Below are 16079 nucleotides of genomic sequence, written 5' to 3'. Positions count from 1 at the left end.
AACTATTTTGTATAATATGACTCTCTAATTTAAGGGCATAAAAACTAAAAGTTTAAAAATTGCAAAATTTTCAAAATTTCTGCCAAATTTCCATTTTTTTCCCAAATAAACACATAAACAAATTTTACCACTATCATAAAGTACAATATGTCACGAGAAAACAGTCAGAGTCACCAGAATCCGTTGAAGCGTTTCAGAGTTATGACCTCATAAAATGACAGTGGTCAGAATTGAAAATAATGGCCCAGTCAGGAAGTTGAAAACAGGCTTTGAGGTGAAGGGGTTAAGGGCATAACATTTCAAAGTTTGAAAATTGCCAAATTTTAAAAAATTTCACCATATTTCCTTTTTTTTAATAAACACAAGTAATATCGAAGAAATGTAACCACTAACATGAAGTACAATAAAATATGTCACGAAAAAAAACAGTTGCAGAATCAGCGGAATCTGTTGAAGCGTTCCAGAATTATAACCTCATAAAGTGCCAGTTGTCAGAATTGTAAAAATTGGCCTGGTCATTAAGCTGCAAATTGGCTCCATCACTAAGGGGTTAGACATTTTATATATATTTTTTCTTGTTTTAATATTTTTAGAAACTTTTTTTTAAACTTTGTATGAGTTTCAATTGTCTCCATGGGAGAGATTAGAAGCTGTGATCTTCTGATCTCTTGTTCTACGCACAACAGGGCTTTATTCTTAATTAATGGTTGATTTGGAGCAGAATGCGCTGAATTCATTGAGGCACACACTGCTTAATTAATTTGGTGCATCTTCTTTGTGGTGTGTGCTTTGTCAGAAATGCTACTCTAGTCATGGAGTGCAGTAACATTTCTAGTTCAAAATAAAACTGCCACCAGTATTGATTAATTTGACGGGCGGATGTATCAACTCCCCATCTAACCCTGGTGGCTCCTCCTTAGCTTTGCCCAATTTGGCAGTGCTGCCTGAAACTGGCAAAAAAAAGGCAAAAGTAGTGACCCCTAATTTTGCCACAAAAAACTGGGAAAACTTAATGACTCGAGTATAAGCCTAGGGTGGGAAATGCAGCAGCTACTGGTGAATTTCAAAAATATAAATACCGTAAATACCAATAAAAGTAAAATTAATTGAGACATTGGTTAAGTGTTTTTGAATATCCATATTCAATCAAGAGCCCCATATAATGCCCCATACAGTTTATGATGGGCCCCATAAGATTCTCCATATTAAAATATGCCCCTTATAATGGCCCAATAAGATGCTCCATATTAAAATATGCCCCTTATAATGCTGCACAAAGGTTAATAATGGCCCCATAAGATGCTCCACAGAAACATTTGCCTCATACAATGCTGTATAAAGGTTGATTATGGCCCAATAAGATGCTCGATAGAAAATGTGCCCCATACAATGTGGCATAAAGGTTGGTGGCCCCATAAAGATGCTCCATAGATTATGCCCCATACAATACTGTATAAAGGTTGATGGGCCCATAAGATGCTCCATAGATTATGCCCCATACAATGCTGTATAAAGGTTGATGGCCCCATAAAGATGCTCCATAGATTATGCCCATACAATTCAGCATAATGATTGATGGCCCCATAAAATGCTGCATAGATTATGCCCCATACAATGCGGCATAAAGGTTGATGGCCCAGTAAGATGCTCCACAGATTATGCCCCAAATGCTGTTGCTGCAATTAAAATAAAAAAAAAATCACATACTCATCTCTCGTCGCTCAGGCCCCGGCACTTGCGATATTCACCTTCCCCGTTCCAACGCTGCTCTGTCTTCCGGCTCTCTGACTGTTCAGGCAGAGGGCGGCGCTCACTACGTCATTGCACCCTCTGATCTGAACGTCACAGGCGGAAGGCAGAGTGACGCCCAGCGGGTGGAACGGGGTCAGGTGAATATCGCGCAATGCTCACCCTCCCCATTATACTCACCTGCTCCCGGTGCGGTCCCTGGCAGCTTCTCACTGTCAGATGGTCTCCGGGCGCCTGGCAGCTTCTTCCTACGTTCAGCGGTCACATCGTACTGCTCATTAAAGTAATGAATATACGTCCATATTCTTTACTTTAATGAGCGGTACCACGTGACCGATGAACACAGGAAGAGCTGCCGGCGCCCGGAGACCATCGGAGATACAGGGACCGTGCCAGGAGCAGGTGAGTATGTGACAGCCGCCGCTCCCTCTCCCCCGCCGACCCCCTGGGACAATGACTCGAGTATATGCCGAGAGGGGCACTTTCAGCCTAAAAAAATGGGCTGAAAATCTCGGCTTATACCTGAGTATATACGTTATATTATGTAAACTGTGTGATGATTTTGGGACATTGTGTATCCTGTAAGTAAAATAAAGTACTGCTTTATAACAATTTTGAAGGCAGCATCTTTTTTTTTTTCTCCGACAGTGTTCTTTCTGCTAAAGAGACAAAAAAAATCTTTAATAAGGACAATGGATTTTAAGCTTATCTCTTATTTTTCATAGGAACTCAAAGAAATGAGATCTTAAAAGCTATAGAAGTATTGCCTATATTAAAGGAGAAAGTTGCCTACTTGTCAGGTAAGTTCTATCCAGAACAGATATATACACATAGAATACCGTACATGGATATATAGATGTCAGTGATACACACACACACACACCAATATATATACAGCTCTGGCAAAAATTAAGAGATCACCACATCAGAACCCTGTCATGGGCAGCCCAATCTCCAGACCTGAACCCCATTGAAAACCTCTGGAATGTAATCAAGAGTTTAATGGGTAGTCACAAGCCATCAAACAAAGAAGAACTGCTTAAATTTTTGTGCCAGAAGCAGTGTGAAAGACTGGTGGAAAGCATGCCAAGACGCATGAAATCTGTGATTAAAAATCATTGATATTCCACAAAATATTTATTTATGAACTGTTCCTGAGTTAAAACATTAGAATTGTTGTTTCTAAATGATTATGAACTTGTTTTTTTGCATTATTTGAGGTCTAAAAGCACTGTTTGTTTTTTATTCTTTACCATCTCTCCTTTTCATCAGAAAAAAAATACAAAAATTATTGCTTGGAAATTCAGAGACATGTCAGAAGTTTATAGACTAAAATGACAATTTACATTTTACTCAAAAATGTACCTATATAGGGAAAAATCAGATAAACTGAACATTTTGCAGTGTTTTTTTTTATTTTTGACAGAACAGAACTGTGCGTATGAATGTATGTGTGTGTATATATATGTATGTATGTATGTATGTATGTATGTGTATATATATATATATATATATATATATATATATATATATATATATATATATATATATATATATATATATATATATATATAGTACAGTGTGTCGATAAAGTCATGATGCACTTTTGACCAGTTACAGGATCTGTTTAGTTTACATTTCGGCGCCCTTTCTCTGGCCCAATCATATCAGACCTGTTCATGAGGAGAGATAACAAGTACCAATCAAACAACACAAACTCATTTCAGCTGTTGCTGAGCCCCCAGCCAAATTAACTCCTGATAAACTGAACTCTGATTAATACACTGCCAGGTCTGTGACATCATGCAACCAAGCTTATGCCAGCAGTGTGGTTTTGCATGCTAGTTGAAATGTGGACGGCACAGAGGAAAGTTCAGTGTGTTCTGTGGCTCGCTAAATTTGAATCCGTGACCAAAGTGCTACGTGAATATCGGCGCGTTTGTAACCAAGTGCCACCACATAGGAATAACATTACTCGGTGGGATAAGCAGTTGAAGGAAATCGGCAGTTTGGTGGAGAAACCCCGTTCTCGTAGGCCATCAGTCAGTGACGAGTCTGTAGAGGCTCTACGGGATAGCTACCTTAGGAACCATAAAAAATCTGTCTGTGTGTGTGCTCGACAATTATACCAAAGCAAGACTACAGTTCATAAGGTAAATGGTGACCACGGCACTCAGGGTTTCTTGGGAGGTGCACAAGTTAGGGATCCAACCCGTCAAATGTAACTGAAAATTACTTGGCACTCAGGAGAAATTCGTTGCAGAATTCAGAATTAAATTTTATTTTGGTGCATCCAGCTCAACATATAAACGTTTTCGGTCTATACAAATGAGACCTTCATCAGATACAGTTGTGAATGCTGGAGACCATAGGTGGTGTGTGCAAGTCACTGCTAGGGGCTAGGCAGCCCCGGGAGTGTCTCCCTGCATCACAGCGCAGCGCCCACAGCGTCCGTGGCATCAGCGTTCTTCAGCGCCTCCCACCTTGCGAGTACCTCGCTTTTCCAGAGCGCTTCATACCTCTCCGCATGTTCCTAGGTGCCGCTGCGCTCCCGTTCCCTGGCTAGCAGTTTACCCAGTGTGTGACTTGCACACACCACCTATGGTCTCCAGCATTCACAACTGTATCTGATGAAGGTCTCATTTGTATAGACCGAAAACGTTTATATGTTGAGCTGGATGCACCAAAATAAAATTTAATTCTGAATTCTGCAACGAATTTCTCCTGAGTGCCAAGTAATTTTCAGTTACAGTTCATAAGGTGTTAAAGAAATGTCTCTGTTTTATGGGGTACAAATTGCGGCTGTTGCATGCTGTCAAATTGGCGAATAGACCCAAACGATGCACGTTTGCTACTGATATGCTTCATGAGATCGACAATGATACAAGATTTTTGCAGGAGATTGTGTTTAGCGATGAGGCGACTGTCCATAAAACACAGAATCGCAGACTTTATTCACTCTGTTACACCAGACATCCTTCCCCCTGTGTGACAAGAACTTCACTATCTTTTGGATGTGTGTAGGGCAACAAATGGAGCCCACATCCGAATTGCACTGAATAGGTATGAAACTGAGAGTGTTTTTCTTTTATTTGTAGCAGATTTCACATTTCTATAGTTTTTTGTTGCTTTCCAGTGACTGGTCAAAAGTGCACCATGACTTTACAGACACACTAACTATATATATATATATATATATATATATATATATATATATATATATATATATATATATATATATATATATATATATATATATATATATATATATATATATATATATATATATATATATATATATATATATATATATTATATTATATTACATAGATAGATAGAAGAATAGCCGGCAATTCATTTGCAGTGCTCTGTAAAATCACTGAAGGAGTACAAATAGAATAGGTATATATACAGGAGTCTGTAGCAAATACAATTAGTACAATATGTGTGCAGCTTACTGTACATGTATTTAAGTAATAAAAGATTTTTTTGAGGGGAAAAAGATGGCATGGGCTCCCATGCAGTTTTCGGAACCAGCAGAGGGAAAGCTGACATCTGGGGGCCGATGTTTATAGCCTGAAAAGGGTGTAATACCCATGAAGCTTCCCAGGCTATTGATATCAGCTCACAACTGTATACTTGCCCTTTACTGGCTATTAAGATGGGGGACCCTAAAAAAAAATATGACGTAGTGTCCGACTGTAATTAATAACCAGCAAAGGTTATGCAGACAGCTGTGGGGTAGGGTCCCACTATAATAACCAGTAAAGGCTATGCAGACAGCTGTGTGCTGATTTTAATATCCTAGGAAGGGGTCATGGATACTGGCCCCCCAGGCTGAAAACATCAGCTCTCAGCCGCCCCAGATAAGGCCCATCTCTAAGATGTGCCAATTATGACACTTAGCTTCGCTCTTCCCAGTTGCCCTGTAGTGGTGGCAAGTGGGGTGATAGTTGGAGGGGGTGTTGATGTCACCTTTGAATGTCAGGTGACATCAAGCCCACAGGTTAGTAATGCTGGATGAATGGCTGTGTGGTCGCATGATGCAGCCTGCCTTCTAGATGTAGCAGCCCTTGTGCACCATCGTATGCTAATTTGCTCCTAGGCTGGTGGGATGAAACGATAATCTTTGGTGACCTGGTACAATGCCATGATGACAGGATTGTGTTGTCGCTGTGGTTGATGACATCCTGGTCAAATGGATTGAAAAGAATGAATATGGCTACTAAGTCCCATAGGTAAGAAATGGCTACCAATTCCCTCCTGAGGTGGGAGAGTAACCATCCTGCCCCCCATCAGAAGGGGAATCCCCAAGGGGCAATACTTGAGGATACGTTGCAATTGCTTAAATATGGAGCCTTTTCAGGAATAAGCTAGGGATCTTCAAGGAAGGTTTTTGGAAAGGGGTTATCCAAAAGGAATTTTGAGAGAGGCCTATAAAGCATCCCTCAGAAAAGAAAGGCAGGACTTGCTGATCCCTAAACCGAAAAGGGATGATGACGCAACCATCCGCTGCATCACCAAATACTCTAATAGAACAAATGACAAAAGAGGCATTTTTCAAAAACATTGGGCAGTACTATTGATGGATTCAGACATAAATGGACAAATTGCTCCCTTCCCACAAATAACATACAGGAGGGGTAGGTCCCTTGCTGACAGGCTGGTCCACAGCCATTACCAATTCAGAAGTGCATTGGGATTTTTGGGTGTCCTGACCAAGGGCTGTTTCAAATATAGCAACTGTAAAGCTTGTAGCTCAATTGTTACCATTAAGGTATTCAGAAGTAATGTGACTGGCACTGTGTTCTCCATCAAACATTTAATTAATTACCGCACGAAAGGGGCTATTTAGGATATGTGTGCACATGGCAGATTTGCTTGTGTAAAATTCTGCGCAGTTTCTGCCTCTTTTGGCAGAAAACGCAGTTAAAAATCCGCACGGTTTTTTATGCTATTTTTTTGCGTTTTTGTAAATCCATAGAGCTAAATAAAGATACATTATTTAAAAAAAACAATTGTGATGTCATTTCCTTGTTCAACCTCTTCAGCCAGATACCTGTTATGATCCTTAGTGGCTGAGGATCACAGATAGGACTAGCTAAGTTACTGAACATAGAACAAGCTCTAGGGAGGTGGTAACTGGACTGACCGCAAAACCTGATCCTAGCCAAACACACTAAAGGTAGCCGGTGAACGTGCCTAAATTCCTGGACGTCTCGACGCAGCCTGAGAAACTTGCTACCCCTATAGAGAAAGTAAGACCTCACTTGCCTCAGAGAAATGACCCCAAAGATATAGGAAGCCCCCAACACATAATAACGGTGAGGTAAGGGGAAAATACAAACGCAGAAATGAAAACAGATTCAGCAAATGAGGCCCACTAATACTAGATAGCAGAAGACAGACAGGGAACTGTGCGGTCAGTAAAAAACCCTATACAAAATATCCACGCTGAGAATTCAAGAACCCCCACACCAACTAACGGTGTGAGGGGAGAAACTCAGCACCCTAGAGCTACCAGCAAGCAAGGAAATCACATATTAGCAAGCTGGACAAGGACAAATAAATAACCAAGAAAAATATTGAACACTGACGAGCAAAAAATCACCAAACAGAAACTTAGCTTCTCTTGGCGAGACTGATAGCGAGGAAATTCAGGGGAGATCAAAATAGCACTGAATACATCGACAGCAGGCAACAACTGATAGTCCAGGTGAACTAAATAGGAAACCAGCTAACAGATAACGAGACAGCTGATCAGCCTCAGACCTGCAGAATGACACAAAGAGCCACCAGAGGGAGCCCAAAGACAGCACTCACACAGTACCACTTGTGACCACAAGAGGGAGCCTAAAAACAGAGTTCACAACAGATACCCTCATTAATATAATAAAGACACAGTCAAACTCACACACAAACACACAAACACACCTATGTAGGAGCATTAACATAATTAACCTACATATGCTGTAACAAAAAAGCAACTGTCAGAAATCTGCGTGAAATGCAATGTCTGTTTATTTTTCAAAAAGTTAAAAAAAAATTGCGTTGTCTCCCGCATAATTTAAGCAGACATCTGAGGGCAGATGTTAACATTCTGGGAAGGAGTCAATAGCCATAAAGGTTCCTAGGCTATTAATATCAGCTTACAGCTGTTTGCTTATGCTTTTACCCTTCGCCACGACAGCACCCCACATGAGAGAGAGGGATCCGCCCCATAGGAACAGGAAACCTACAGAATAAAAGGAGGCGGTCCCCTCTCCTCCTCAGTTTAGGTTTCCTGTTCCTACAGGGACCCGGCTTACCTACAGATGAAGAGGATCCCTGGGCCATGCACCCGCCTGCGTCGGTCTCTGTGGGAACGGCAGGGGCTGCGGTTCCAGAAGCAGCGGCGGGGGAGCCCCTGCTTGCAGCCTCCCCCCTCGTCTGGCCAAGCATCCACGGTCCGGGTCCGGTCACCGTGGGTCCGCCCGGCACCGTGAGGACGCGCGCGCGCGCTGCTGCGGCCGGCTTAATATCCCCAGCCGCCGCATGGTGAGTGAGAGCGGCGCGTCTAACCCGGAAGTCGCTGGAGCACTTCCGGGTTGGTCCGGGGAGGCAGGAGAATGGGCGGCAAATTTAAAAAGGCAGCGCTAGCGTCGGGCCGGTGTGTGTAAGATGGCTTCACCGGCCGACGATGCGCACTTGCCCGCAGTGCAACAGCGTTCTCCCAGCAAGGAGAGAAGCGCTAGGAGCAGCACAAAGAGTTGTGGTCGACCTCCAGAGAAGGGTTCTACCACCAAACGAAATCCGCCTCCAGAACCGGTACCTGTCAGCTTCACTGGGTGAGTTTTTGAAAGAGTCTCTACCTATATGCTGATATATGTTCCTCCTGTATCTTTCCTAGACTAAGAAAAGGACACACAAATCCAAGCACAAGGAATGTGCTTTATGTACGCAGCCCCTCCCGGATGATTATGTTAAACTGTGTTCGGAGTGTATCATGCAAACCTTACGGCAGGAAAACATAATGACTCCATCAGATGTCAGAGCTATAATCCGGGAAGAAATGCAGGGGTTGGCGCAGACTAGTACCACCAGTACCCGTCAGCTTAGTAGGTCCAAATCTCCGGTCAGTTCACAGTCAGAGGACGTATGTATATCCTCAGGCGAAGCGGAATCCCAGCCGAGCTCATCCGAGACTGAAGGGGGACTTTGTCTTCCCAACAGCAGTGTGGACAATTTAATAAAATCTGTCAGAAGCACGATGGGGTGCTCAGATGAGAAAGAAAGTAAATCGGCTCAGGACATCATGTTCGCGGGGTTAGGACAGGGGAAATGTAGGTCCTTCCCCGTCATAAAAGCTATTAAAGAAATAGTAAAAAAAGAGTGGGATAAGCAAAATAGAGGTTTTCTACCATCATCCTCTAAAAGACGCTATCCCTTCAGCGACGAGGAGTTAAATACCTGGTCGAAGGTGCCGAAAGTGGATGCCGCTGTAGCCTCCACAACCAAACAGTCGGTCCTACCGGTGGAGGATTCAGGAGTCCTGACAGACCCGCTGGACCGTAAAGCGGAAGCTTTACTAAAAAGGTCATGGGAAGCCAACACGGGGGCGTTCAGGCCCGCCATATCTAGCACCTGCACTGCGAGGTCACTACTAGTGTGGATGGAGCAACTGGAGGAACAGATTAGAGGTAGAACTTCGAGAGAGTCAATCCTGCCGAAATTCCCTCTAATCAAAGAAGAAGTAGCATTCCTGGCTGATGCCTCTGTGGATTCGCTACGCCTAGCAGCCAGGTCAGCCGGCCTAGTGAACACAGCCCGGCGAGCACTCTGGCTAAAGAACTGGAAAGGGGACGCACAGGCCAAAGCAAAACTTTGTGCGATCCCCTGCCAGGGTGAGTTTCTTTTCGGAAAAACGCTGGATGAGCTCCTGAGTAAAGCAGGAGAAAGGAAAAAAGGCTTCCCTAACCAGTATCTTCCATCCTACAGGAGAGCCTTCAAAAGACGTCCCTTTACCAGGAACAAGCCGTTCGAACAAAGGGAGCGATGGGAGTCGAAGGACCCGAAGCAAAAAGGTGCCTTTTTTAGCGGGTCCCATAACCCGAAACGCAAATACCGCTAACCAGGAGGTAGGCGGCAGATTAAAATTCTTCCTCCCCAGATGGGAACAAATAACATCCAGCCAGTGGATTCTGGACATTGAACAATACGGCCTAAAATTGGATTTTGACCGAATCCCTTGGGATTCCTTTATAGTAACATCTCCAAAAGGTCAAGACCAACAAAGGGCTCTGGAATCAGAGATCCTATCTCTTCTGTCTAAAAAAAGTCCTGATAGAAGTTCCCCAGGGTCAAGAAGGGAAGGGGTTCTATTCCCCTTTATTCTTGATCAATAAGCCTGATGGTTCATTTAGAACCATCATAAACCTCAAGAGATTAAACGCCTTCCTGCGTAATCATACCTTCAAAATGGAATCCATTAGTTCAACCATAAAACTCTTGTTTCCTAGGTGTGTCATGGCCGGAATAGACTTAAAGGATGCCTATTATCATCTTCCCATACATGCCGAACATCAAAAGTATCTAAGGGTAGCAGTCATCCTGGAAGGACAGGTTCGTCACTTTCAGTATGTTGCAATGCCATTTGGGCTTTCTATGGCTCCCCGCATCTTCACTAAGGTGATATTAGAAGTGATGGCTCATCTACGTCAACGAGATACCTTGATAATACCCTGCCTAGATGACTTTCTAGTGGTGGGAAACTCTATGCTCCAGTGTAAAACCCGTCTATCTAATACGATCTCGTCCCTACAGGAGTTAGGTTGGATCGTCAACTTCGAGAAATCCCGGCTGGATCCAGAAACCGTCCAGACATTTCTAGGAATCCAGCTAGACTCCGTAAGTCAGAGATGCTTCCTCCCCCAGGCAAAGAAACTGACTATACAATCAAGGGTATCAGACGCAATACGCAACCCCTACATGACACTAAGGAAGGGCATGTCTTTGCTGGGGTCATTATCATCATGTATCCCTGCTGTACCATGGGCACAATTTCATACTCGTCAATTACAGTATGAGGTATTGTCGGCTCAGAGAAAAGACGGACATCTAGAAAGCAGAATAACTCTTTCCAAAGATGTCTTAGAATCACTATCCTGGTGGCTAGACATGGACCACCTCTCAGAGGGTGTGCCATGGATAATAGACCCGTCTAAAATAATTACCACCGACGCCAGCCCTATTGGGTGGGGAGCACATATGAAAGACAGTCTGGCCCAAGATACTTGGGACCAGGCAGAATTGTCATGTTCCTCCAATTGGAAGGAGTTAAAAGCGGTAGAATATGCCTTAAATCACTTTCTTCCGCAGATTCAAGGAGCAAATGTAAGAATTTACTCGGACAATTCCACCACAGTGGCATATGTGAACCGTCAAGGTGGTACAAGGTCAGGAAGTCTAATGACCATAGCTGCAGACATCTTCCAGCTGGCAGAGACTCATCTAACATCCCTAACAGCCCTGCACATCAGAGGTGTAGAGAACATCAGGGCAGACTACCTCAGCCGAAATGAGTTACGTCAAGGGGAATGGACCTTAAACAGATCCATATTCAGTATGATAACAGAATCATGGGGGATACCACAAATCGACCTATTTGCCACAAGAGATAACCGGCAAGTAAGAAGGTTCGCTTCCCTGAACGCCATGGATCACCCAGATATGTTGGACTCTCTCCACCATCCTTGGAGGTTCCAGCTGGCATACGCCTTTCCTCCGATGTCTCTGATTCCACTAGTGATCAGAAAAATCAGGAGGGAACAAGCAAGAGTGATCCTCATTGCACCATTCTGGCCGAAAAGACCATGGTTCTCTTGTCTCCAGACCATGTGCCTATGCGATCCATGGATTCTCCCATCAGACAAGAAACTGCTGTCCCAAGGCCCCTTTTTCCACCCGCAAGTGAAAGGTCTTCACTTGACGGCGTGGAATTTGAGAGGCAACTACTAAGATCAAGAGGGTTCTCAGCAGAACTAGTAAACACCCTCTTATTGAGCAGGAAAAGATCTACCACCCTGATATATAGTAGGGTATGGAATAAATTCTTAGACTTTTACATGGTACCGTTCACTAAGCAAGTTCCAGTCACACCTATTCTAGAGTTCTTGCAAAAAGGCCGAGAGTTGGGGTTATCTGTAAATACCTTAAGAGTTCAGGTCTCGGCATTAGGAGCCCTATATGGATGCAATATAGCAGCTAATAGGTGGATCTCCAGATTCATAAAATCTTGTGAACGTAGTAAACCGGTCCATATTCCCCGTCTACCTCCGTGGGATTTAAATCTAGTGCTAGAGGCCTTAACCAGCTCCCCATTTGAGCCACTAGATTCAATACCTTTAAAAGTCCTGACATATAAAGTAGCCCTCTTGGTAGCCCTAACCTCAGCTAGACGGGTTAGCGACATCCAGGCCCCATCAGTAGACCCACCCTTCTTACTGATATTCCATGATCGGATAGTCCTAAAACCAGACCCCTCATACCTCCCTAAGGTAGCGTCCACCTACCACAGGTCCCAAGAGATATTTCTCCCTTCCTTTTTTGATTCACCTGTAACTCCAGAACAGCATAAATTCCACACCTTAGATGTCAGAAGAGCCATCCTGACCTATATAGAAAGGTGTCAGACATGGAGGGAGAGTAGGGCTCTGTTTATCTCCTTTCAGGGCCACAAGAAAGGACATGGGGTCACGAGAGCTACCATATCTCGATGGATCAGAGATGCTATCTGCTTGGCCTATACGTCAAAAGGCGAGATTCCTCCAGTGGGTATTAAAGCGCATTCAACACGAGCCATGGCTTCCTCCTGGGCGGAACAAGCGGATGTACCGATCCATTTAATATGTAAGGCCGCAACTTGGTCTACACCTTCTACCTTTTACAACCATTATAGACTTGATCTATCTACATCTTCGGATCTGACCTTTGGTAGAGCTGTTCTTAATACAGTAATCCCACCCAAATAATGAATCTCTGAAAATCTCTCATGTGGGGTGCTGTTGTGGCGAAGGGTAAAAAGCCGGATTACTCACCGGTAATGCTCTTTTAATGAGTCCACGACAGCACCCATTTACTACCCTCCCTAAGTTATGCACAGCTCTTCCTTTTAAATTCACAAATAATGGTTGTATAGAGTTTAAGATATTTTGCTGAATAAGAATTAATACTAAAGCTTTTGCGGTTCCCTTTTTGTACTCTGTAAACTAAACTGAGGAGGAGAGGGGACCGCCTCCTTTTATTCTGTAGGTTTCCTGTTCCTATGGGGCGGATCCCTCTCTCTCATGTGGGGTGCTGTCGTGGACTCATTAAAAGAGCATTACCGGTGAGTAATCCGGCTTTTACTGGCTAGTTTACAGGGGAACCCCAGAAAAATATTGACATGAGTTCCCCCTGTAAAATCGAACTAGCACAGGCTAGGCAGACAGCTGCGGGCTGATATTAATAGCCTGGGAAGGGGCCATAGATATTGGCACCCCTAAGCTAAAAACATCAGCTCTCAGCCATCCTAGGAATGGTGCATCTTATAGATGCGCCAATTCTGGCACTTAGCCTTGCTCTTCCCACTTGCCCTGTAGCGGTGGCAAGTGGGGTTCATATTTGTGGGGTTGATGTCACCATTGTATCGTCAGGTGACATCAATCCCACAGGTTAGTAATGGAGAGGTGTCTATAAGACACCTGTCTATTACTAACCCCATAGTTACAATGCCTACAAGTAGTATTCAACCCCCTGCAGATTTAGCAGGTTTGATAAGATGCAAATAAGTTAGAGCCTTCAAACTTCAAACAAGAGCAGGATTTATTAACAGATGCATAAATCTTACAAACCAAAAATTTTGTTGCTCAGTTAAATTTTTATAAATTTTAAACATAAAAGTGTGGGTCAATTATTATTCAACCCTTAGGTTTAATATTTTGTGGAATAACCTTTGTTTGCAATTACAGCTAATAATCGTCTTTTATAAGACCTGATCAGGCCGGCACAGGTCTCTGGAGTTATCTTGGCCCACTCCTCCATGCAGATCTTCTCCAAGTTATCTAGGTTCTTTGGGTGTCTCATGTGGACTTTAATCTTGAGCTCCTTCCACAAGTTTTTAATTGGGTTAAGGTCAGGAGACTGACTAGGCCACTGCAACACCTTGATTTTTTGCCTCTTGAACCAGGCCTTGGTTTTCTTGGCTGTGTGCTTTGGGTCGTTGTCTTGTTGGAAGATGAAATGACGACCCATCTTAAGATCCTTGATGGAGGAGCGGAGGTTCTTGGCCAACATCAACATGTAGGCCGTGCTATCCATCTTCCCATGGATGCGGACCAGATGGCCAGGCCCCTTGGCTGAGAAACAGCCCCACAGCATGATGCTGCCACCACCATGCTTGACTGTAGGGATGGTATTCTTGGGGTCGTATGCAGTGCCATCCAGTCTCCAAACTTCACGTGTGTGGTTGGCACCAAAGATCTTGGTCTCATCAGACCAGAGAACCTTGAACCAGTCAGTCTCAGAGTCCTCCAAGTGATCATGAGCAAACTGTAGATGAGCCTTGACATGACGCTTTGAAAGTAAAGGTACCTTACGGGCTCGTCTGGAACGGAGACCATTGCGGTGGAGTACGTTACTTATGGTATTGACTGAAACCAATGTCCCCACTGCCATGAGACCTTCCCGGAGCTCCTTCCTTGTTGTCTTTGGGTTAGCCTTGACTCTTCGGACAAGCCTGGCCTCGGCACGGGAGGAAACTTTCAAAGGCTGTCCAGGCCGTGGAAGGCTAACAGTAGTTCCATAAGCCTTCCACTTCCGGATGATGCTCCCAACAGTGGAGACAGGTAGGCCCAACTCCTTGGAAAGGGTTTTGTACCCCTTGCCAGCCTTGTGACCCTCCACGATCTTGTCTCTGATGGCCATGGAATGCTCCTTTGTCTTTCCCATGTTGACCATGTATGAGTGCTGTTCACAAGTTTGGGGAGGGTCTTAAATAGTCAGAAAAGGCTGGAAAAAGAGATAATTAATCCAAACATGTGAAACTCATTGTTCTTTGTGCCTGAACTACTTCTTAATACTTTAGGGGAACCAAACAGAATTCTGGTGGGTTGAGGGGTTGAATAATAAATGACCCTCTGAAAAAACTTTTCACAATTAAAAAAAAAAATAAACAAATAAATAACATTCTTTTTTGCTGCAGTGCATTTCACACTTCCAGGCTGATCTACAGTCCAAATGTCACAATGCCAAGTTAATTCCAAATGTGTAAACCTGCTAAATCTGCAGGGGGTTGAATACTACTTGTAGGCACTGTACATGGTAAATAAAGACACCGCCAGAATATAGTCCTTTATTTGAAATAATCACAGACTCCTTTATTGAATCTTAATTTACCATACTTACTGAACGCCTAATCCCAAATGCCCTCGTCACCTGCAACAAAAATAAAATAATAAACCAACATATAATACTCCTTGTCCACCATAGTCCATTACCGACTGTCCCACAACGATCTCAAGTGTAGAACAGTCACATTGGGAGATGTGATTGGTCTACCTGGCTTCTGACTATACACTGACAGAAGGTAATTGCTCCTGCAGTATATCACTGAGAGTTCACTGGAGTTCATCAGCTCAGATGCTCTCACTTACGGCACCGCTGCGTGAGAATTTTCTCACGCAGCGCTGCCACAAGTGAGAGCACCGGAGCTGATGAACTCCGGTGAACTCTCATGGCAGCTCAGTGATTCACTGACAGGAGGTGATCGCTCCCGCAGTATATCGCCGGGTAGGACCATCACATCTCCCGATGTGATGTTTTATGTGTGAGCAAAGAGAAGAAAGTAGCATGTAAAGATAAGGATCACAACAAACAATATAACAAATAACAATATTAATTTTATTAAGACAATTAAAGTTAGACAAGCCACAAACAAGTTAAAAACAATTAAAGAACCACAAGGTTAACAAATGAGTGTGTAATGATAACACACCCTAGGCTACTCAGAATGGTAACCAGAGCTAATCAGGCTCACCAGGATAAATCCTGCAAATTAACAGATAGCAGCAAATGTGATGACAAAATCCAATCATGGTACCAAAGACAAAAAATAACTCAACAGGATAAGGCCTGCAGACTCACAAAATGTAGCATAATAATGATTAAGTAAATAAAGCTTATAACCCCCCTAAGAGCAGTTCAGTAATCCCGATAGATGGTCAAATAAGATAAATGACCCTCTGGGAAATAAACAGAGGGTTAAAGGAGGGAAAAGAAAGAGTAAAGGTACCTTCACACTAAGTGACGCTGCA

General features: G+C 43.4%; 1 protein-coding gene across 1 annotated transcript in view; it reads left to right on the top strand.

Moving 5' to 3' along the window:
* The window catches only part of TRIO (trio Rho guanine nucleotide exchange factor), a 3555343-nt gene that overhangs the window by 92064 nt on the left and 3447200 nt on the right, over positions 1-16079 (top strand). Inside the window, 1 exon segment of the mRNA XM_077269474.1 lies at positions 2475-2549. Within this exon segment, the coding sequence (XP_077125589.1) occupies positions 2475-2549 (75 nt within the window).

Source organism: Ranitomeya variabilis, chromosome 6, assembly GCF_051348905.1.
Source record: "Ranitomeya variabilis isolate aRanVar5 chromosome 6, aRanVar5.hap1, whole genome shotgun sequence".
Lineage (NCBI taxonomy): Eukaryota > Metazoa > Chordata > Amphibia > Anura > Dendrobatidae > Ranitomeya > Ranitomeya variabilis.
This window is presented reverse-complemented; position numbering and strand designations above follow the sequence as displayed.